Source organism: Tenrec ecaudatus, chromosome 1 (assembly GCF_050624435.1).
Source record: "Tenrec ecaudatus isolate mTenEca1 chromosome 1, mTenEca1.hap1, whole genome shotgun sequence".
NCBI lineage: Eukaryota > Metazoa > Chordata > Mammalia > Afrosoricida > Tenrecidae > Tenrec > Tenrec ecaudatus.
Window position 1 is genome coordinate 230,010,726 of NC_134530.1, and position 23,076 is coordinate 230,033,801.

At 50.5% G+C, this 23,076-nt stretch overlaps 1 protein-coding gene across 10 annotated transcripts in view; it reads left to right on the forward strand.

Moving 5' to 3' along the window:
• Positions 1 to 23,076, forward strand: part of HHAT (hedgehog acyltransferase) — a 408,436-nt gene that overhangs the window by 337,412 nt on the left and 47,948 nt on the right. For all 10 annotated transcript variants that reach the window (XM_075529943.1, XM_075529933.1, XM_075529928.1 and 7 more), the window contains one exon: positions 7,800 to 7,944. In XM_075529943.1, the coding sequence (XP_075386058.1) occupies positions 7,800 to 7,944 (145 nt within the window). The remainder of the gene's footprint in view (positions 1 to 7,799; positions 7,945 to 23,076) is intronic.

Below are 23,076 nucleotides of genomic sequence, written 5' to 3' on the forward strand. Positions count from 1 at the left end.
TTATAGGAACATGAGAGAGAAGAGTGAGGAACTGGTAACAAGGCAGACAGACAGCAAACAGAATTCCAATTCAAAGAGACCAAATAGATTCCAAACTTCCTGGAGCCATTGAGGTTGGATAAACCCGGGAAACTATTTCCCTGATTTCATCTTTAACCCTTGAAGGTTTCTTAAAAGCAAACAGTAGTTTCGCTTCTTTCATGAAGAATGCCTGCCTTGACCACAGTGCTCTCTAAGAATTGTCTTCCTAGGGTCCAAGTGGTACCGTGACCCCTGGACTCAGGAAGAGGCGACAGGAACCTCGGAGGGCAGAGGGATATGTGAGTGGAGGCAGACCACTCAGAAAATGAGGGCAAGAATGGTTACACACCCCAAAGCGAGGTATCGAGGTCACTGAATTGTCCAGGTAGAAATTGTTGAATTGGTGTACGCCCTGCTGTGTTCACCAAGAACATCAACCAAACCATCAGTTTGAAAATGAGCGAGTTCTCTTGGGAAAGGAGGGGAGAGGTGCAGGGGCTTGGCAGGCAGGACAGAGATGGAAGGAAGGGCTGGGGAAGAGGCCCTGGAAAGACTGTAGTGTGTCTTCCCGTCCTCGGCGTTGGGCTCAGCCCGCCCTTCTCTTTCCCAGCAGCCATCGTGGTGTGATGTGCGGCTGTTGCACCCCCCTTAGCCTCAGGTTGGCGGTTGTTATCGGCCAGTGAAGCACTTCCGCGATTATAAGGAAGAAGGGTGGCCAGCTGCTCAAGCCCACTCGGTTTCAATTTTTAGCTTCTCCCCCACTTAAAAATAAACAGCTTCAGGTCCCACTTGCCAAGCCTTTGTCACAGTCTCCAGCAGCCATCCCTCCGGCCCATCTGCTCGCCCAGATGCTCGGCCTGCCCTCTCCTCCGTCGCAGCCCCTCCGTGGACCAGCGAGCCAGGGGCCGTGGAGCTGGCAGCCTTCCACCCCTTGGTGCCATCTGCCTCCCGGCCCTGCCTCTTTCCTGTGCCTCAGTCCTGACCCAGATTCTACAAACACACCCCACCCCAGGCCCAAGCTCGTGGGTCTAGTCAATCCTGTGATTTCCAGAGACTGGGGGTGGGTGCCAAATGGAGGTATTGCCATGGAGATCTGAATAAACAGGTAGAGTCAGCAGGAAAATTTAGATGAGACCCAAAGTTATGTTTGTTTGGATGACGTTGCCTACCCTTAGAAGTCGCTGGCACAGGAGGACTTTTAAAGTCACCGTTATGCGGATTTCTGATATTCCCACACGCGACCTCCCTTGTTTTTATTTTTTAATAGGGGACAATGTATAGCAGCAAAAGGCTTAGAAGGCTGTCCCGGGCTGCCGTGTTTCTGGGCATTGTGAGGGGCTCGCCATGCTCCAGCCAAAGGTTCAGTACTGCCCTTGGACCTGGCTGGTAGGTTATGTTGACATTCACCTGGAGAGAGGCTGCCCCACCCCACCTCTGTGTCATCTAAACCAGAAACCAGGGAGGTAAAAGGTCACTTGTATGGAAACAAAGGGATTCCTTCTGGCTTACCCGACCTCCGTTTTTTTGTAACAGGGAAGTATGACCTTTTCTTCCTCTTCCTTCTGAGTTCCTGGGGCCCAGAAGGTGAGAGGCGTATAATTGGGGGCTGCACCTGCCTGTTTGTGGCTGCACAGAGGAGGCTTCTCTGCGCTCCCTCCTTCCAGGATGCGAGGTGGGAAGGGGGTCTGGTAGGGCTCCAGGATAAGCCTTTCAAACCTACCAACCCAGCTGGGGAGAATGCAGAGGCTGCCTAATCCCATTAAGATTTACAGTCTTGGAAGCCCTCTCTAGGGTCGCTGTGAATTGGAATGGCTAGGCGGTGGGTTTGTGTTTGTGCATAGGGGTGGGAGGGAGCATTTAAAGTAAGCTCTTCCTGTCCTGGGGTATAGCGTTGTGAGTCAGAGTAAGCCCAGGCACCAAACCCACCACTGCGAAGTGGATTCTGGCGCGTGGTGAGGCAACCTTTGCCATGATGACCGTGCAAGAAAGCAGCCCGCACCTCCTCCACGGGACACGATTGGCGCCGGGGGTAGAAAGTACCCCCCTGCACATTGCAGCGGGTTCTGTTCGTGTGTTTCCCTAGCCCTTGCCCACAAGCACCTCTTAGTCATTCCAAAACCGACCCACACGCACTGCCATCGAGTCCATGCCACTCATCTGTGCCGTCATTGAAGCAGCCCTAGAAGGGATTGTAGAGCATCCGGGAGTTACGAGACAGGAGCTGTTTATGGAGTAGGAAGCCCCGTCTTTTCCCTTGGATCACCTGGTGGTTTCCAACTGCTGACCTTGACATGAGCAGCCCAATGTGTAACCACTACGCCACCAGGACTCCTTTAAAAATGCAGACACGCACACACACACACACATGCAGAAACTCATACGTCAATGTTCATAAAAATCAAGTTTTGTTGGCCCATGGTCTTATATGATCATTGACAATTTTTCTTTTCATCTGACAACCCCCCGTTTTTTTTTTTGGCCCTGGTGTTTTCCTGATGATGTGTACACGCCCCAAACCAAGTGTTCGCCAACTCGGGCAATTTCAAGCATTGTAGCCTTGAGGATAGTGACCAGTGAAGAAGCATGGTCCCAGCTCCTGACCAAGCCGCATCTAAGCACGAAGGACCACAGGAGGGACGGCAGTATGGCTGTAGACGGTGAGAGGAGTGAGTGTCAAAGAAACACAGAGATTAAAGTGGGGGCTCTGGTCCTTTAGCCCGAGAGACTGAGAAAGTCAAGTTTATGGAGAGAACTGGCAATGCTAAGGGAATGCACCCTCCAGCCTTGCCAGGTGCCATCTCCCCACCTTCATTGTGACGCTTACCACTAGAGTTCCCACGAGGAGTGGCTGAAAGACCAGATGGTCCCCAAAGCAGAGGGAAGGATTGCTAATGTCACCGTGGTCACCGAAAACAGGTGGCTGCAGTGAACACTTGGATCTCAGTTGCTGTTGAATCGTGATCCGCTTGTGGATTAGCCACGTCAGCCCATCTCCAGGTGGCCCATGCTCATGGTGACCCCTGTGTGTCGGAGTCGAGCAGTGCTCAGGACGTTGCCACTCATGATTTCTCAGTAGTGCATCGCCAGGCCTTTCTTTGCAAGCGCCTCTGGCTGGACTCCCGCTGTCCAGTGAGTGGCCATGGATGCCCTTTGTCTACCCTTTCCTCTGTCCTCCCACTGAGTCTCGAAGGAAAGAACCGCGCTCTACCAACTTCTCTGCTTCTCGGCAAGGCTACTTTTGTCGACCGAGCGGCTACGGCTGTTAGTTAAATATATGTCTTTGGGTATTCTCTGGATTTCATGCATCATGATCCTTCTTGTCTCCCACCCTCTCATCCAGGGGAAGAACTGAGAATTACTTAGGGCTAGGGGGGCCTCGGTTTGTCCTTTGTGTCTCTTAAGTTTATCGATTCTGACACGCTGTGCCCTGAGCACTCCTGCTTACTTAAAAGGCGAGAAAGACAATCAACTTTTGCTAGCCCTTGGATTCAGCCCGTCATTTCTGATTTTAGGTGACCTCCTTCCTGCTTCACAGTTGCTATGGTTTAGGCTGCCAGCAGAATTAAGAATTTATTGAATTGTGTAACTACGGAAGATGCTGGGGTGATGGGAGAATCCAGGGCCAATCTGTAGCGTTCAGGGATTCCAGGGGGAGAAGCAGGAATCCCGTGTCTCCAGGGCACATCTTCCTTCTCTCCCTCTCTCTCAATGGCCTGATCTTCAGCTGGGCCACCAGTTACAACCCATCCCTTTTCCTCAGCCTGGTACCATGGCCCCTGCCTACCAGCCTGATAGCTAGTGCTGCCCTCTCAGTCTCTCTGTGTTGTCTGTGTAATCATTACACTAATTTCCTGGCAAAGGGGAGGCATTCTCAACTTAAAGTTCCCTCTCTGTGGTTAGCACTAATAGTATACAAGGCATTTGAATTCCCCCCACAGAGTAGAAGGAAACTGGTGGGCTACAATTGATTTCTGAACAAAGTATGTTTCTTTGGGTCCCTTAAAAAGCAATCGTGTTGCTTATGGCCCTTATACCAGCTCCTGGGATCCGGCTAGAATCCACAGTCAATGCTCGTGGAAGTCAAGAGATTCTAAGAGCAGTTGCCTTGACACCATCTGCTGCACAAGCCCTCTTGAGAGTACTGAAAAGCAAGGGTGTTGCTTTGAGGACTAAGGTGCCCCCGACCCAAGCCATGGGATTCTCCATTGCCTCACACACATGACCATTGGGCGTTGAGTCAGACCGAAGGAGACTCGATGCCTTTGAATGAATGGTGGTGCTGGCAGGGTATTGAAAGCGCCCTGGCCTGCTCAAAGGACAGCAAATCTGTCTCAGAAGAAGTCAACAGAGCACTCCTTAGAGGCAAGCATGGCGAGGCTTTGTCTCACATGCTCTGGACAGGTTGTCAGGAGAGGCCGGTCCCTGGTGAAGGGCATCATGCTTGCTAAAGTGGAGGAGCGGCAGGAAAGAGGAAGGGCTTTGATGAGATAGACTGACACCGGGACTGCGCCGATGAGGGAGGACGGTGCCTGACAGGGCGGCGCTCTACTCCATTGTGTAGAGGGTGGCTGTGAGTGGGAGCCAACTTGGCAATACCTTACAACAGCAGCCTACCTGGAGACGGGCATTTGGACACGTGTATGCCCATTACGGCAAGCCTTAATTACGTGTATGCCCATTACGGCAAGCCTTTTCTTTTACTCTGCTCAGTCACACACTCATTTTTAATTTATTACTATTTAAAAATTTATTTTTTCTTTGCCATAGCTCCTTGCTTCCTCCACTTAGCTGCTTCCCTCCCCTCACTTCTCACGCCCCCCTCCTCAGGGTGGCTAGTAATGAAGTCAATATTCTCTAGAGAGTAACTTCCTGTTTTCAAGTGCAGGGCCTGGTGGCTGCCTGGCCCTGAATCTCAGAGGTGATGGGTGCCGATCCACCAGCCTGCCTTGGCCTCTACCTCTTTCATCACCAGCTTTTTGTGGGATGAAGCTGTCCCTGCTCTGCCCTGTTTCCCAGCATGCCCCTGAACACACTCCTGGCCTCCTAGCACTGGGGGAGAGACCAGAGGTCATCTTGCCCACTGGCCTGGGCCTGGTCTGCAGCTCAGTACCACTGAAGAGCTTTCCAGAATAAGCATAGACAACGCCATCAGAGCCTCATGCCTGGTGGATGCATGAGAAGGTCATGCTCCCCAGTTTGGTCGGAGCAGAGCCACCCTCCGCAGGGATGGAGAAAAGAACCCTGGATAAGGATGAGGAGATGCATGGTGGCAGCTAGCAGTAGTGTCACTAGGATTTGATACTCATGATGTCACTCACTGTGACTGGGGCCAGCTGGCAAACTGTCCCCACACCCATGGTGGAAGTAGCCAGGTACCCACTGCAAGGCTGAGCATCATTCACCGCACCCCTCCCAGCCTTCCCTTACTCCTCCTCCCCCCTCCCCATTGGTCAAGGTGGAGACCCTCGTCTCTGCCCACTGACGGCTCAGCTGCCCATCCTTCCACTGAGCCCTGACTGATAGGGAGAAGTTCAATAGAGCTTACCACTCTAGGGGAGGGGCGACACAACTTCATGACACCACTGCTTGGTGAGCCTCCCTCTGTGATGCCAGCCCACCTCCCACTCTATCCCTGCAGGCCTCGGGGTCATATTTGTGTCACTCCCAAGACAGCATCAGGAATGTGGTCCACATCCCCCATCTCCTTCTAGTAGTACCCCAACAGCTAGATCTAAATGCACGGGGCAGATGCAGGGCTGGACAGATGGGAAGGGGCACACTGATTGAGACCCACAAAGTGTCCACAGATGGTCCCCAGTAGGCTCGCTCTAAGTAAGTGCACCTTCTGTGGGAAGCTAACTCTCAATGTAGTCCTGCTTGCCACTCAAGATGGCATCAGTTCTTACTGTTGGGCCGTCCAGAATCCTGCCGGTCATTCCCACTGGGGCCAGTGGCTGTCCACACCAACTTCCAGCAGCCCCGGGTGTCCCTGCACAGCTCAGGGTTCTCAATGGCTGATTCGTCAGAAGTGGATCACCAGGCCTTTCTTCAGAACTGCCTCCGGCTGGGCTTGAACCTCTAACGTTTCAGCCAGCAGCTGAGCCTGTGAACCATTTGTACCATCGGAGTCAGTGTGGACTTGGCCCCAGGGATGTGGAGGTTTGAAGAACAGGAAACTTCTCTAGGCCTTTTCCTCCCTCTTTTCTGCGTCTTTGGATTCAGCCGAGGTGTTTTCCTGACAGCCCAGGGTTTCATAAGCTTGGTCGTAGGTCTGCCCGAGTCCTCATTCTGAGCACACCCACAGTGCTGAGGGACGGTCCCTGTGCTGGTGGCACTCACATGCCCCAGTCACGGCACTGTGACCGCACGTCAGGTCAGGGCTGGGAAGTAAACACTTTGTTTGTGACGCGACACCTGGAGAGACTTTCCAGGGAGAAGGAGCCGAGGGCAATGGCAAGCTTGGTGGATGAGCACATGTCGGTCTCATGGCTCCTGGACACCCTGAATGGGCTCCAGCGCTGGGAGATGCCGCGCTGTTCGCTGTCTTCTGGGGCTCCCTGTCTGGGCTACTTTGATTCGTGCTGTGTCTCCTGCACTCACCTCGTGGGCTCCCTCCTGATGCTGTGAGTGCTGGGTGCCATCAGCATGGCCCAGCTCCTACTGACCCATGTGACAGAGCAGGCCTGCCTCATGCGGTCCCCTGGGCTGTGATCCATGCAGAAGTAGATCGCCAGGTCTTGTTCATGAAGAGCTAATAGGTGGGTTCCAACTGCCAAACTTGCCGGTAGCAGCCAAGTGCTTAACCGTGCTACTACCAAACTCCCTGCCCACCAGACCGTGGCGACCCTACAGGACAGGGCAGAACTGCTCCCGTGGGCTTCTGAGAATGTCACTCTGATGGGAGTAGAAAGTCTCTTCTTGATGGGAGTAGAAAGTCTCTTCTTGATGGGAGTAGAAAGTCTCTTCTGGTGGTATCAAACGGCTGACCTTGCAGTTCATATAGATCAACCCTTCCCCACTACACCACCAGGGCTCCACATTCCACCACCAGGTCTCCTTTATCTGTCATAGTGGGCCAGCATCACAGAGTGGTTGGTGTGCTTCCTAAAGCCAAGTCAAGGCCCAGAAAGAAGATCACTCTGCTCTTGACCTCACCTCTTGGCACCATGCTAGTTAGCATGGGAAGCCATTTAAAAAACAAAAACTCTGCTTCTGGCACCTATGGATTTGCGTGCAAGAGACATTTCAGCCAGAGGGGGAGGGCATTAGTCTTCACTAGCTTCAGTACGCGGATCACACAGGTCAGAGGCAAGCCCCCTTTGGCAGAAGGATGGTCACTTGGGGGATTCCTTTCTTCAGACCAGAGTGAGCCCGCTGCTGGAATGGAAGTTTCAGAGTTGTTTAAATGTGGGAGGCCCTCCAAAACTTTGTGAAAACATGCTATGATATTTTGATTCATTTTTCCAAAGAACTTTCTGAAGCCCCCTTGTCATGACTGGAGTTTGGAACCACCATCCCCTCCATGGGAGAAAGACGAGGCCTTCTATTCCTGTAAAGAGTTGCAGTCTGGGAACCCCAGAGGGGCAGTTCTAGCCTGTTCTACAGGGCCACCATGAGTCGGTACGGACTCAATGGCAGTGAGGTTTGTAATGACCGTGACCCAGACTCAGGGGAGCTGTCAGGTGATAGCGTGCTGACAGAGCCTGGAAAAAAGACTTGGACAACATCTCAGTTTCCCGCTCCTGTAATGAGATGCCATCTGTCGTTTTCCTCCGCAGGTCCGGTTTCTCTCCCCCAAAGCTCGCCGCCGCTGCCACGCTGCCCTCGCGTCGTGTGCCACCTCGATGTTGATCCTGTCCAACCTGGTGTTTCTCGGGGGAAACCAAGTTGGGAAGACCTACTGGACTAGGATCTTTGTACAAGGTAAGTTGTCAAGTTGTCTGACAGGCATCTTCAATTAATGTGGTGCTTCCCAAGTATGGTCTGCAGTTGGTATTCTGACTGGGACTCGGGGCAGTCATTCATTACTGTATTCGTGGTGTACAACCTGTAGGAATGCAGGTGAGAAAAGAACAAGGGCCTGTGTTTAGCTCTCACTTTAGCAGCCCTGGTGGTGTGGTGGATTATGCATGGGACTCTAACCAGAACGTCAGCAGTTCAAAACTACCCATGGCTCTGTTGGAGGAAGATAGGCTTTCTCCTCCAATGAAGAGTTACCCACAGGGGCAGTTCTGCCCTTTTCTGTAGGGTCGCTGTGAGTCAGCATCAACTCAATGGAAGTGAGTTGGGTTTTGAGTTGATATCTACCATGTGCGATACTTAGATAACTTCAAAATGTCCCACAACCTCCCCCAAATCTACATTTCCTTGCTCAACCTTCCCCCCCCCCCTTCTCCTAATCTACCTAAGCGAGCCCTAGTGGCATAGTGGTTATAAGTTGGGCTGCTAACTGCAAGGTCAGCAGTTCAAAACTGCCAGCCTCTTGTAGGAGAAAGATGGGGCTTTTTCTCCCATGAAGAGTCACACCCTCAGAAATGCAGAGGCAGTCCCACCCTGCTCTAGAGGGTTGCTACGAGTTAGTATTGATTTGATGGCACTGAGTTTTTTGCGAGGTTTCTTACTGCCCATCTATAGATCCCAGCTTTACATAGACCGTGAACTCTGACCTTGGTCCATGTGTCACTCTGAACATCCTCTTAGAAGCAGGCCCACTATGGTTGCTAGCTGCTGTCAAGGTGACCCCTGACTCAGGGCATGGGCACGATGGAATGCCACCTTGCCCGGTCCTGGGCACCTTGCCCGTGCTGGGTTGTGGATCAGACCATTGTGGTGCACGTGGTTTCAAGGGGGGACTTTCAGAAGCTCACCTCCAGGCTTCTAGGTCTAGTTCATTTTCTTCTAGAAACTTCTGCTGACAAAGGGATGGTAGTTGTGACAAGGTACAGAGTACTTGGAATGGAACCTGTGTCTCTGCCTGGAGGGTGAGGCTTCTCCCACCAGCCTCATGCCCTCCTTACAAATGTGCCCTAGAAGCCCCCGCCTGCTCTCCCACAGCTGCAGCCCCCCGCCCCCACAGATGCTGTGGTCTGAACTCAGAGATGTTAACATTGGCGGCCAACATTATGTATAATAGATAATAAGCAAACTAGTCAAACTTACACCTACCAGAGGCTACATGTTTGTATCGGAGTGGGAAAGACTGCATTGCTACTTGATCATCATTGATTTATGATCGCCATTGCCCTTGGCCTGGGTCTAACATTACGTCAGGTCCTTAAGAGCAGTTGGAGAATTAGCCAGGCACTTTAGTTTTTAAAAGAAGAGGTGTTGTCCTGTTTCCCGGGCCAGTGCCATGGCTTTATTTATGCTTTAGGTTTGGGCAGATTTGCCAAGTGGGGTGACCTGGCTTGGCATAGCTGGCCTGTCCTAGCCACATCTGGGCTCCTGAAGAGGCAGCCTTACTTCCACTGCAGCTCGTTCACACCAGTAATAACAGACAGAGGCACAGCCCTACGATTCGATTAGAGAATGTCAGATCAAGGATCTAAGCCACCACCAACCGAGTGAGCCAGACTCAAAGGAACTGAGAGAACTTTGTTCTACTCTAATCTCATCACTACACAAACCCCCTCCCCTCTTTGATCTTGCTTTCTGAGAAATATTCTAGCTGGTTGTTCCTGAAACAACCATGAGCTTTCTAAGTGGAACCTTCAATCAAGACAGGAAGCAATGGGGCACGGTGGATGCAAAGTTGAAAAGCTCCCAGAGGTGGGCAGCTGGGTCTGTTTGTGTTTCTTTCCTCTTGCATAAATGCCAAGAACATGGACTTGGGGGGAAAAAAAAACACATTGGCTTCGGGTTTGCTTGTCGTATGAGTGAGAAAAAGCTGATCTTTGACTTAGCAAATCAGACATACTAGGCCTTTGCTCTTAAAAGGCACAACAAATGGGATGGGCCCGCGTGCGCGCGCGCACACACACACACACACACACACACACACACACACACACACACACACAAAACCCACATGCTGACAGGCAAGTGCTGCACCAGATGTGGGAGCAAAGTGTTCAAGATCACCAGGTGGAGTGACTGACTCTCGTGCAAGCCACGTATCACAGAGGAGGTGTCATTGGAACTGAGGTTTTGAGGGATGTATACGAGTTTGCCAAGTGGCGAAGGCAGATGTACAATGGGGCATCAACCATTTCATGGGAAATCACGGAATGAAAAGATTAATGCCATTTTACATCAACTTCCTGAAGCCTCTGGTTTCGATATCATTAACTTTCTAGCTCTGGTGGCACCACAGGTAAGCCCTAGACTACTCACCAAAGGGCTCCCAACTGGTCAGACTGCCTTGCTGCTCTACGGGAGAATGACCTGGCGACGGATTTGCATAAAGATTACAACCTGAGAAACTCTCCTTAGCAGTTCATTTCTGTCGCATGGTGTCACCATGGCTTGGGACCAACATCACCAACACCCGACCACAGCAGCAACCCATGTGCCAGATGACCCCAGAATCAGAGTACACTGTACCATGCAAGTTCTGTTCTTATCACAGCTTGATGTGGACCCAGGCTTTTTCTAAGCAGTTCTTCTAAAACCTGGGCGGTGTCTGGAGTCTCCATAGTCTTGTCTCCCCCAGAAGTGACAAGCAGCATTTCTGCTCACCCTCTGTTGGCCAGAGCCAGTCATCTGACCATCCTCGCTGCAAGCAGGGACAAAGGAGAAGCCCACGGCAACCAGTCGTCCTGCCACAGCAGCAGACGAGGGGCATATGAGGCCTCTGGATGGAGGTGGCCAAGAGGCAGTTGGAAAATGAGTTGGAATTGAGGAGGAGAGTGGGAATAATGACTCCGATGTGGGAGTCAAAGACGTCACAATGGCAGGCAAGGCCATTAGCAGAGGACTAGAGGCAGATCCCGGGGGTGCTGGCCTTTCTCCAAGCAGAATAATGAGTGGCAGCTCCAAGGTGCTCCTCTTGCTTCTGAAGGGCAGAGAGAGCACAGCACGCTTGCCCTGAGCCTTGTAGGTATGACTAGTCACAAGGGGCCGGGCCTGGAGAAATCTGGTCTGCTGTTACTGCGTATGTACTGCTATGTAGCAGAGTTGTTACTCGTTTGACTGCTAACCTTACAGTCAGCAGTTCAAACCCACCAGTTACTCCAAGGGAGAAAGATGAGACTTTCTGCTTCTATGAAGACTGACAACCTTGGAAATCCATAGGGGTAGCTCTACTCTGTCCTTTAGCGTCGATCTGACTCAGAACTGATGTGATGGCAGCGAGTTTGGTTTTTAGTTTTAGGTGGTATCGGGTTGGATATACCAAAAAGGTTACGCCCTCCTTGGAGTCAGCGACCATGCTCCCAAGGACTTTGACACTTCAAATATGCAAGGCCCTGTGGAATCGGTAAGGTACTCCAGTGGTGCAGTTGGTCGAGTGTTGGGCTGTTAAGACCAGTGCTTTGAACCCACTGGCCACTCCACTGAACAAAAATGTGTATGGCAGGCTACTTCCATAAAGATTCCACCTGGGACACTCTGTGGGTGGTTCTTCTGTCACCTAGGGGGCTGCTGTGAACCCGAATCAACTCCACGGCAGCAGGTTTGATTTTTGGCTTTATCGGATCCTTTCTTGGCTGTGTTCTTAGGTCAGACAAGCTCAACTTTGAAGACATTTTCTGTATCAGGAATTCACTAAAGGAACCCAGCCGTATCTCAGATGATCTCCTCATGAGTGTTACAGTCTAGAGAACCTTGCAGGGCAGTTTTATTCTGTGGCATCGGGCCTCATGAGTCAGAGAATGTCTGCTGGATTTGTGGCAATTGCCCCATTTGCCATTTCCCTGTTGTGGATCTTGGGCCCTGAATGATTGGTTCAGATATGTCTTGGAGGAAAGTGACCTTGCTGGTGGCAGATCCGCCATTCTCAGAACTCTGGGTTTGTTTTCCCACTCCTGTAGGGAGAGCGGTGGGCTTTCTACCCCTGTAGAGAGTGACACTCTTGGAAACTCACAGGGACAGTTTTACCCAGTCTTTTAGGGTGGCTAGGAAGCCATTGAGATTGATTTAGCTTTTAGTGATAAAATTCAACTTGATCTGATAGAGGATTAGTATGAGTATTCATACTAATGAATTTTCTGGCCCGCAAAAAATTCATTTAAAGGATCTTGCTTTACACCCCACTGGGGTAGTAAATATAGTAGCTTTCTAAAATCCAAAGAAATATGAAATCTCAAATGTATCTAGTCCCAAAGGTTTCTGACAGATGATTGTCAACCAGTGTGCGAAGGTAGTTGCTGCTGAGTCAGTCGCCAATTTGAACTCCAGGTTGCTCTGGGGTCTTCCTTCAGCCACACAATGGGACCTACATCCCTGAGATCATCTCTTCACATGATAGTACAGTGGAGCGAGCGATGGAGTCTGTGCCTCTGAGCTCAGCCTTCAGATTTCAGAGCTTCATAAAGGAAAGGCATAGGAGCCCTGATGGTCTAGTATTTCCGTGCTGATCCACGAGGTCCACCAGCTGCTCCTGTACACAGTGACCATCTCAGAAACCCACAGGGTCAGTTCTACCTGCCCCATAGGGTAGCTACGAGTGGGCACTGACTCCATGGGAAAGGCTGTGACCACTCATATTAACCATGGCGGTCACAGTGATATCTCACGATGATTTGTAATCAACTCAATGGCAGTGAGGTTTGTGGGATTTTTGAATCTTGGCTCCATGGATTTGAGGGGGATGTTAGTGCCTGGCCCCCTCTTCCTGCCCTAGGAAGGACTGGCTGCACTGAGCTCTGCAGAGGCAAGTGCGGGTCACTTTCTACATGACCCACTGGCTCTTGAAAGCATGTGTTGATGGAAGGAATGGAATTTTTCACGTCTACCTGACATCTGTACGTGGAAACATAGGTTCGTTTCTTGAACAAGTCGTTGATGATGGCTCTGTAACTCGAAAATAAAAATGACTTGTGACTCCAAATGTGGGCAGCCAGATGCCATACACGAGCCGTTGCCTAAGCTCACTCCTGTTCTCAGTGGCATTGAAGTGATGGGCAGAAAGGATCCCCCAGGGGGTGGGGCTATGTTGGAGATGAGTCTGCAAGGGAGGTGGGGGCTGAGAGGATAATGGCTTCTGTCTGATGGCGTTCTTTATGAACACGCCATCTTCCAGCAAGGGCAGGTATAGATTTCATAAGAGAGGGAGCCCGTTGCCTCCCAAGAGATGGTGCCACCCGTCCTGCCCTAGAGACTAGGGGGTTGTAGCAATCAGAGCTTTGTAACCAGTTGCCTTGCAGTCAATTCTGACTTGTCTTGGCCACATGTGAGTCCAAGTAGAACTGGGCTCATAGGGCTGGCAGTGACTGATCTTTCAGAAAGGAATCACCAACCAAGCCTCCCAGGGTGTCCCGGGTGGGCGTGAATTGCCCACATTGGTTAGCAGCTGAGCACTTTAACTGTTTGCATCCCTGGAATACTGCTGGAGCTTGTTGGAGACATGGAGTCCACCATACACGACCCTACCTGACTTCTTTTGACGCACACATGTGCATATGCAGGTACGTGCACATGTTTCTTTTCTCTTATTTTGTTACCTCATCTAGTTTGGCAAACTCCCCTCAGGACTTAGCTCCTGGACTGGCCCTTGGCCAAGGCGAGGAGAATTGGATGTTTTTTCCTCCAGACTACAAAGAGAAATGAGGCTACTTAACTTTTCATGCAAGGCAGAATCTTTCCACTGTCGTGTTTGCTTGCTATTTCTAGCTGAGAAGGGAGAAATTTGTTTTTCTCCAGGATGACTTGTCTGGGCAGTTTCTTTTCTCCTGATTCAAATGGCTTTGGACAGGCATTTCATTAACCTGAACTGGGAATATTGCCCTGGAATTTCTGGAGGGTTGTTACTAAATAGAAACTCACCCCCTTCACATCTTCTTAATTTGGTGAAACTAACATTTCGTTTTTGATGCAAGAAGACAGAGGGCAGGTGTTCATGTGTCCAAGACCACCCTTGGGGATCACTGTGTGTCACCGGCTTCACTATCTCAAACCTGTAAGGTGGCATTTCCATCTCTCTGATTGGCTCAGCTTCTGCCTTATTGGATCCTTGGCATGTTCTAGAAGAGCTTGGGGAGCAGGGGCTTGTACTGGAAATGGGGTTCATATGTGGATACAGATTAAGCTGCACAATGATCCTCCACTGATCCGTCAGCTTGCCGTACTGTGGCGGCCTGCTTGTTGCTTTGAGGCAGGAAGCTATGCCCCGGAGACTTATAACACCGGCGGGCCACTCATGGCAGGCAGGTTTCAGCAGAGCTTCCAGATTAAGACAGACTAAGAAGAACGGGCCAGCCACCTACTTCAGAAAATCAGCCCTGGAGAACGATGGCCTCCTAGGCCGGAAGGCATGAAGCTGTGGATTCAGATGTTCCAATGACCAAGACGATCCAAAGGGCTGGGCAACTTGTTGTTCCCTTGGGCATGGGGTTGTCATGAGTTCGTTGCCATGGCATCAAGTTACAACAAAAACAAGGGCCCATTTCTGACCATTCTTAGAGGCTGTTTTAAGACTTTTGGAAACCACGATTGATTTGTCGTTAGATGCTCTGAGGTCAAGTCCTACTCATAGTGACCCTGTGGGACAGAATAGGATTGTTCTCAAATGTTTCCAAGTCTGTAAACTGGGTGGCTTTGAACTGCTGACCTTTTGGTTAGTAGATGCATGCTTGAACCACTGTGCTGCCGGAGTCCCTTGACTGAGGAAAAGTTTCACATATCTAGAAAGGCGTTTGAACTGAGTGCATTTAATTCTCACTTCTGCTGATGTCTTCCAAAAAATGCTCCCCGTTAACTCGGAGTTTCTGTATGTTCACATTGAGAAGAGGTCCATGGAACATGAGAACATTCTGAAAGATCTTTAAATAGAATATCAAGTGAGGACCAGGGAGGCTCGTTGAGGTTGCTAGGAGCTGAGCTGTGGAGTCCATCCCGACGCAGAGTGACCCGCGGGACAGAGAAGAACTGTCCCCAGAGCGGCCGTGCTTTGGGCTTCTCGAATTGCTTTGCAGTTCAAAACCACCAGCCACTGAGCTGGTCATCTTGGAAACTCACAGGGACAGGGTAATCCTGTTCTATAGGGTCACTGAGGAACCCTGGTGGCATAGGGGTTATGCATTGGCTTGCTAACTGCAAAGTCAGCAGTTTGAAACCACCAGCCACTCCTAGGGAGAAAGGCAGGGCTTTCTATTCATACAGAGTTGCAGCCTTAGAGACCCATCTGGACCGTCCACTCTGTCCTATAAGGTCACTATGAATAGGCATCGGCTCTATGGCAGTGAGTTTTTGTTTTAATAGGGTCACTAGGAGCTGGCATGGATGCCAGCGGCAGAGAATCATTATGGAGCCAATTGCCAGCTCTTTCTCCTTTGGAATCACTGGATGAGTCTGAGCCATTCCCTCTCTGTTAGCAGTCCAGCGCCTAACCCTCGAGCATGCATGACGCCTTAGCAAGGCTTAGACACACTTGATCAAATATAAGTGAAATACTTTTACATCTTTACTGGTTTATATTTATTAACAGGCCATAGTTGAAATCTCTGTTCAACTCACCACTGACCTCTCATTGGCCCTTACCCCTTCTGCCCCGTTATGTATTTGTGAGTTAATATTCAAACATTTATTACAAGTACGGTAATAGAAATGTTTAAATATACTACTCTTTGTTCTCAGTTATTGCTGTTGTTGTCAGTTGGTCCCAACTCCTAGCCACCCTGAGCACGACAGAAGGGAACACTGCTGGTTCGACACCGTTCCCACGGTGGTTGCAGTCACTGGGTCGGTCCGTCTCGGCCGGGGTCTCCTCCTTTTCCTCTGCCCCTCTGCTTTACCCTGATATCTTCTCCTGGACTGGTCTCTTCTGAGAGCAGGCCCAAGTGTGGGAGACACAGTTTCTTCATCTTCGCCTCCAGGAGACATTCTGTCTTTACCTCCACCAGGCTGGACCCACTTGTTCTTTTGGAAGTCCATGGTACCTTCAGTACTCTTTGCCAGCACCACTGTACTGTACACATGTTTATGTGCACGTGTATGTGTGTATATAGATGTATGTGTGTACATACGCAGATGTGTACACATAGATGCGTATACACACATGTACATATAATGAGGATGGCACAGGACCAGGCAGTATTTCTTTGTTATACACAGCATTACTGTGAATCAAACTGACTCAACGGCACCTCACAACAGTGATATATACATATAAATTATACATTGCTCACCAGGTGACAGATGTTAAAAATATAGGAGGGTATCTCCAGCCACTTTCCCAAGTCTGCACTCCAGGATGCAAGCCCGGGAATCACGGTGACTGCAGTGGGTGTGTGGTTCTGAGACACACCGCATGTCCTGGGGCTTTCATCATTGATGTGTTTTACCACTCATCCTGGCTCCTATCTTAGTTTACCCATGAGTGCTGGGGCAGTGCTTTCCAGCTGTGCAGCGTTGGACGCTGAGTCCGGGCAGGGTCGTGGGCATTGACATACGCTCACAGTGAGGCTCGAGTCGGAGATGAGAGTGGCATTCTGATTCCTATCACCAGCACCAGCATCAGTGTCTCTTCAAACCCCTACGAAGCATGTTTTTAAAAGCTGATAAGAATATTTAATAGAGGATTCTGTAACACTTGGTATCAGAAATAAAAATCCAGCAAGAGGCTTTGCCCAGGTGTCTGAGCTTTGGGGAGGAATTCTTTTACACTCACATTTGCTCCTGCTCGCAAGTTCACTGGCCGGCTCAGGCCGCCCGCTTGCCCTATGTTGTCCTGGGTGCTTTCATCTGGTTGCTGTAACACATCATTACCAACCTGATGGCTTAAAATGGCCAAAATTGATTGTCTTGAAGCTCAGGAGCTGAGGACTACAGCATCCGTCTCCCTGAGCTCAAGGCCAGGTGTGGGCAGAGCTGCTTTCTTGTGGAGTCTCCAGGGGGAGAATCTGTCCCCTGGCCCTTCTCAGCTTCCAGCCCCATCTGCATTCCTTGGCTCAGGACCTGTGTGCTATGGTAGGTTCTCTAGAGACACTTACAGTAGCAGAAGTGGGTAAGTCTAGTCTGATTCAAGTATGAGCATCAGATGCACGCTGCAGGCTCCTCCCAACTCCTGTGGCTGCTGGGGCTGCTGAACAGGAAGCCAGAGGAAAGAATGAAGTGGGAAGACCACAAGCTGGCAGATGCAGAGCTGAATGAATCCGAAATTGGCTGAAGAAGCCAAGGGCAGCAGTTTGATGGCTCCTGGGATTGGCAGGCAATATGACAGGAGGTTGTCAAACCAGATACAGGATACAAGTCCGGCAACAGAAGTCAGCTTGCTTCCACACACCATCCCTTTATACCGAGTAGGCCACACCTGGAATAAAAACCCAGTCAATCATATCAAGGCTGTGACCCAGGGGTCCTCAAACTTTTTAAACAGGGGGCCAGTTCACTGTCCCTCAGACCCGTTGGAGGGCCGGACTATAGTTAAAAAAAAAACAAACTAATGAACAAAGTCCTATGCACACTGCACAGATCTTATTTTGAAGTAGAAAAACAAACGGGGCACAAACACCCGGAGGGCCGGATAAATGTGCTGGTGGGCTGCATGGGGCCCGCGGGCTGTAGTTTGAGGATGCCTGCTGGGACCAGATTGAGGAGGTCTGTTCTCCTCCCAGCTGCTTGGCTGCTTCACGGAAGATCCTATAACGGAAGTAACCACCTCATGGGAGAATCCTGGCCCTGCCCAGTTATCATGAATCCTAATAATCACAACCCATCCCCTTCTTCCATCGTAAAAGCCAGCACTGTGTCACCTTTAGATTCTTTGCTCTCGGCCTTCCTGGGAGTGTGATCACCTTGCTTCTACCTCCTACACCTGCATTCCCCTAATAAGAACCCTTGTGATTGCCGAGGACCTACCTGGATCATCTCCTTCTCCCAACACCCTTATCTTCATGGCCTGTGAAAAGCCCCCATGGCTGTATCTGAGGTGCCCCCCCAGGTTCTGAGAATTAGATGTCTGAGACATCTCAGAGGGAGCCATTTTATTTAGCCACCCATTCCACGATATAACCATCACTATTAGGAGATAGCAACAATTCTGATAAGAGAACACTATATGAAAGAGCAATTACTATTACACAGAACACCCGCTCCCGATCAGCACTACAGTAGCTTTTTTTCCTAAAGAGATGGGATTATAAAATGACAATCTGGAATTACACTTGCCTTATTAAAACGGGGGCCATCCTGGAAACAGAGCAATCCTTGAACGTCACAGACGTACGTGTTTGTGATTTATCATCTCAAGGGGCCTTGCGGGTGATGTGGGGACAGCTGCATCCGCCCTTCCTGGGATTGGTTCCTCCTCCTTTGGGAAGTGCCTGGATTTTTCCTTGGGAGTCAATTTTTCCCCACCCGACTCTCAGTCTGAGCAGTCCTGTCATTTCAGAGCTCTCACTGGAATGTTGGGAAGGAGAAGGAATCTTTCCTTTGGGGCTGCTGGGAGGGCAGACTGCGGGCTGGGGTGGCTGGCTCCTACAACTAATGGAAAGGCAAGTAGAAAGGAAAGCCAGCGCCCAAGGAAGCAGAGCTGCCAGCGAGAAGCTGAAGCCTTACATTGTCTTAACCCTCGACCCAACCAGAGGACGCCTGGTGGTGGTGAAGTGGGTTATGCGTTAGACGGCTCACCCCAAGGTTAGCAGTTCAAAACTATCCAGCTGCTCTGTGAGGGAAAGATGAGGCTTTCTACTCCCTCAAACTCACAGGGCCAGTTCTATCCTGTCATATAGGGTCTCTATGAGTGGTGTGTGTGTATATTTGAGATCCAGCAATGCCTAAATGCAACATGTCTGTCTACATTTTAGTTGCAGAAGGTTGGTGTTTTGTTTTGTCAGAAGGGAATTCTCTAGGGTTCTCTGTGTTTCTGTGTGTCCTGTAGACAGAGGCACTGCCAGCCTTTGTCCCTATCTTTTCCGAAAGGAGCTGTGGGGGTACAGTGAGTGAGTGCTGGGCTGGCCCCCCACCCGAGTGACTCCAGGGGAGAAAGACTTAGTGATCAGCTTCCATTAAAAGAAGAGCCAAGAAACCCAACGAAGCGGCTCTCCTTTCACATGAGGTTGCTGTGAACCAAACCCGACACCAAGGCGCCCAGCAACAATGATGCCATCTCTCCAGGAATATTTGCACAGCGCCCAGTGTGGGGAAACAGAGCTCAACCCGCCTTCCTAAGCAAAGGGCAGGCATGTTCATGGACTAGGCTAATGAAGAGGATGTCTCTCTCTGGGGCAAAGTCAGGCAGGTCCATGATCAAAGATTCACTCTCTCAAGCCTGGGGTTTATCTTCTGCACTGTCACCCACTATGTGTGCAGGCAGTACGTGCCTGGTGGGAGCCGGGTTTGGGAAATGGCACCAATGCTCCCGTGCTGCTGCAGAAATGAAGGCCTTCGTCTCTGATTCAGGGTCCGTGCGTTCTGCCTGACTAATGTATGGTTTGAGCCCAAACGAAACAAACACCAGAAAGCCCCATTGCTGTTCAGTCGATTTCCATCCCTAGCAAATCCATAGGACCGAGCAGAACGGCCCCATCGGGTTTCCAAGGCTGAGGTGTCAACACAAGCAGACGCTACATCTGTCCTCACAGAGCGGCTGGTAGGTTCAAATCACCCACCTGTTTGTTAGCTGTGGAGCTGGTTATTCTAAGGTGTGCACGTCTCCCTGGGGTTATTGCTCCCCTTATAGGCCTGCCTATCTGTTTGACTGAAAAATGGAGCCGTCAGCATGTGTTCAGTCCCAGACCCGAAGGGTGGTTAAAGGTCCCATGAAGAGGAAACCACTTTCATGCCCCCACCCTTCTGTCTCCTCTGCACATGCCACTGGCAGAGCTTACAAAGGAGAGCACCTTCTTCCACTTTGTCCTGTAGCAACACCTTTGCAATGCAAGATTACAGCTCCCCGAGTAGGGGGGACAGTATATATCCCCTACCCTTGAATTTGGGCTGGCCCGAAGGAGTGCTTTGGCCAAAGGACTGGCAGAATTGGCAATGTGCCTATTCTGTTCCGTGCCAAAGCCTGAAAAAGATCCGCAGACTCTCTCTCCTCTCCCGGGACACTATGTTTTTCCAGTGATCGGGGTTGGGCAGGCCTGCTGGGCAATAAGAACACAGCATGGGGCAGAGCGGAGTTCACCCATTCACCCCAAGGTGTCCTGGTGGCGCGAGGGTGAAAGCACTCAGCTGCATACCAGTACCTTGGCGGTTCAGACCCCCCAGGCACCCCATGGAAGCAAAGACTTGGTGAAAGGCCTCTGTGGAAACACGGAGCCTCCAAACAAACCTGTCACCCTGGAGCTGAGTGGAACCTAGGGGTCCCAAGGCTGGGAGTTTGGGGGTCAGCAGCCGAGTGCCCCACCGCTGTACCTCCAGGGTTGCTTCCACCAGGGATCCTTTAAACAATGCCCATGAACAGGGCTGTCACGTGGAGGAGTCCTGTGATCTCACATTCTTATTTCATTTCCCCCAGGCAATTTTGTCTAAGAGCGGTTTTCTTGATCAGAGTGTGTGTGTACTGGCCCAGGTGCCAACTGTCGGCTGGATTTGCTTTCCAGGTTCTTCCATACCCAGCACCCTGCCGTGTCCTGCGGAGGGACTTCCCACTCCGAGCCACCCTGTGTGGCAGAGGAGAATGCTCCCCCCCCCCCCATTGCCAGGGCTGTTGCCTGAATGGAAGTCACCCTGATAGCACAATGGGTAAGGACTCTGCTCGGCTCTACGCTGCACTCTGCTGCCCAGCAGACTGGCCCAACCTTGATCCCAGGGGGCGAGGAAAGAAGCAAGAATGGAAACAGGAAGCACAGGGAGGAAATGGAATAAGCGATGTTATACGGAGGGAATTGTAATCAGTGACATGCAGCAAAATGGGAGTGAATTGTTGCGTAGAAGACCAATGGTCTGCTCTGTAGCCCTTTACTCAATTCCCAATAAAAAGTCAACTCCATCTTTCTAAGCGTCTCCTATGAGGCTAGCGATGTAGCAAGCACCACACTGGTCCCGCTGTGCGATCCCTCTCCCCTGCTTCTCTCTGGTCCTCGTGTCCTTCTTCTCCTTTCTTGGCCTGCTGTGGAGTGACCCAGACCCCTTGCAGTCCTGGTGGGGAAGACTAGGGAAGAGTCTTCCTGAGTTTGTGGAAATAGCCATCCACTCTCTTGTTTGCTGGTGTGAGTACATGCATGTGGGTGGGTGGGTGTGCCTACATGTGTATGCACATGTGTATGAGATTATATTATAATCTAGGGCCCGGGTCGGCACACTTTTAAGATGGAAGAGTCAATCCTGTCCCTCACGATAAATTATTCGAGAGTCATAAATATATCTTCACAAACAAATGGCATCACCACTATCTGAATAATATCCTTAAATTATTTTTTCAGTTTTCCTTCAGAGCCACATGCACATGCTGAAAGAGCCACATGTGGCTCGTGGGCCACAGTTTGCCAACTTCCCTGTGATCCTTGTAGGCCAAGTGGCCTTCTGTGTGGGATGTGGGTCCCGAGCCCCCGCTCACAGCCAAGGGTTACCTTACTTCTCTTTGTATAGATGTCTGGGTCACCTAGAATTCAGATGTTCCCTTAGTCCTCCGACCAAACATAATCTACTGCCTCTTAATAGAATCCATTGCTTTATTTTGAGTCTTTATGATTTCTATTCATTCACTCTCATGAAATACCAGTGAGATGGGGGGGGGGCAGACACTATCACAGTGTTACAAGTTATGCTGGGGCTGAAAGCAGTTAGGGAGCTTGTTCAAAGTTATACAGCTATTGGTGTCACTAGGGGCCATTGACTGGTTCTGGCCATAGCAACCCAGTGCCATCCGAGTCCGGCATCGTCCTTACCTCCATTGCTATTCTTGGGTCCACTGTGATAGCCACTCTATCAGTCCATCTTCATAAGAGCTTTCTTCAACACATCTATGCAATTTGAATTATGGTGTTGGCAAAGAATATTGAAGGGACTGCTAGAAATGACCAGATCTGCCTTGGAAGAAGTACAGTTAGAATGCACCTTAGGAGCGAGGATAATGGCACTGTTATCACGTGTCATCTGCCCAGACTTGGGGTGGGGTGGGGCTGGGAGGCAAAAAGGCCCTTCCTTATACGGACTCATTTTCATGATAAGAAACGGAGTTTAGAGTATGAATCTTGAACCGTTTCAAGTGGGACATCCACTGCTTAAACGGTGCCCTCTGGGTAGGAGCCAAGAGACAGACTTGCCAATGGTGGGCAATAAGGTGGGACCAGTCAAATGCCCAGCCACTACGAGGTCACCCGGAGTAAAGGAGTTCTGCACCTGAGGCCTGGTCAGCCCTCTAGTTCTGGGGAACTCTTGTCTCTCATCATCTGGCTCAGTGCAACGCATGGCAGTGAGCCAAGTGGGGAGCTCCAGTAGTACCAGGGTGAAGCAGTAGAATGCCAATGGGAAGGTTCTTGGTTGGGACCCACTAGCTTGACGATTCGCTCCAGTAGAGATGGTGGCCTAGGGCACTCTTGGAGGGGCAGTTCGACTCTGCCCCGTTGGGTTTCTATGAGTCAGAATCCATTTGGCAGCATCTCGCCTCAGCCCTGTGCTGGCGAAGATGGGAAAACAGAAGCAAGGACCCATGATGACTACAGAGGGATTCACAATTCACAGAATGTGGTTATGGGATGTTGTTGTGGTAAAATACATACAAAACATACAATTGGCCGTTTTAACCACTTAAGTGTGCTATGCACACAGTTACACGCACAATAAGGTGCAGCAAGGTCCCCAGTATCTGTAGCCAATATGGCTCAATCTTCCCACAAAGAAACTCAGTGCATATTACGCAACAATCCTTGCTTCCTCCTTCCCCCAGCCCCCAAAAGTAACCACGGGTTCACTGCCCATCTCTGTCTGATTTATCTGTTCTAGACAGTTCATGTCAAAGGAACCATGCCACGGTTAGCCTGTTATGAGGGACTCACTCTAACCTGTGGTGTT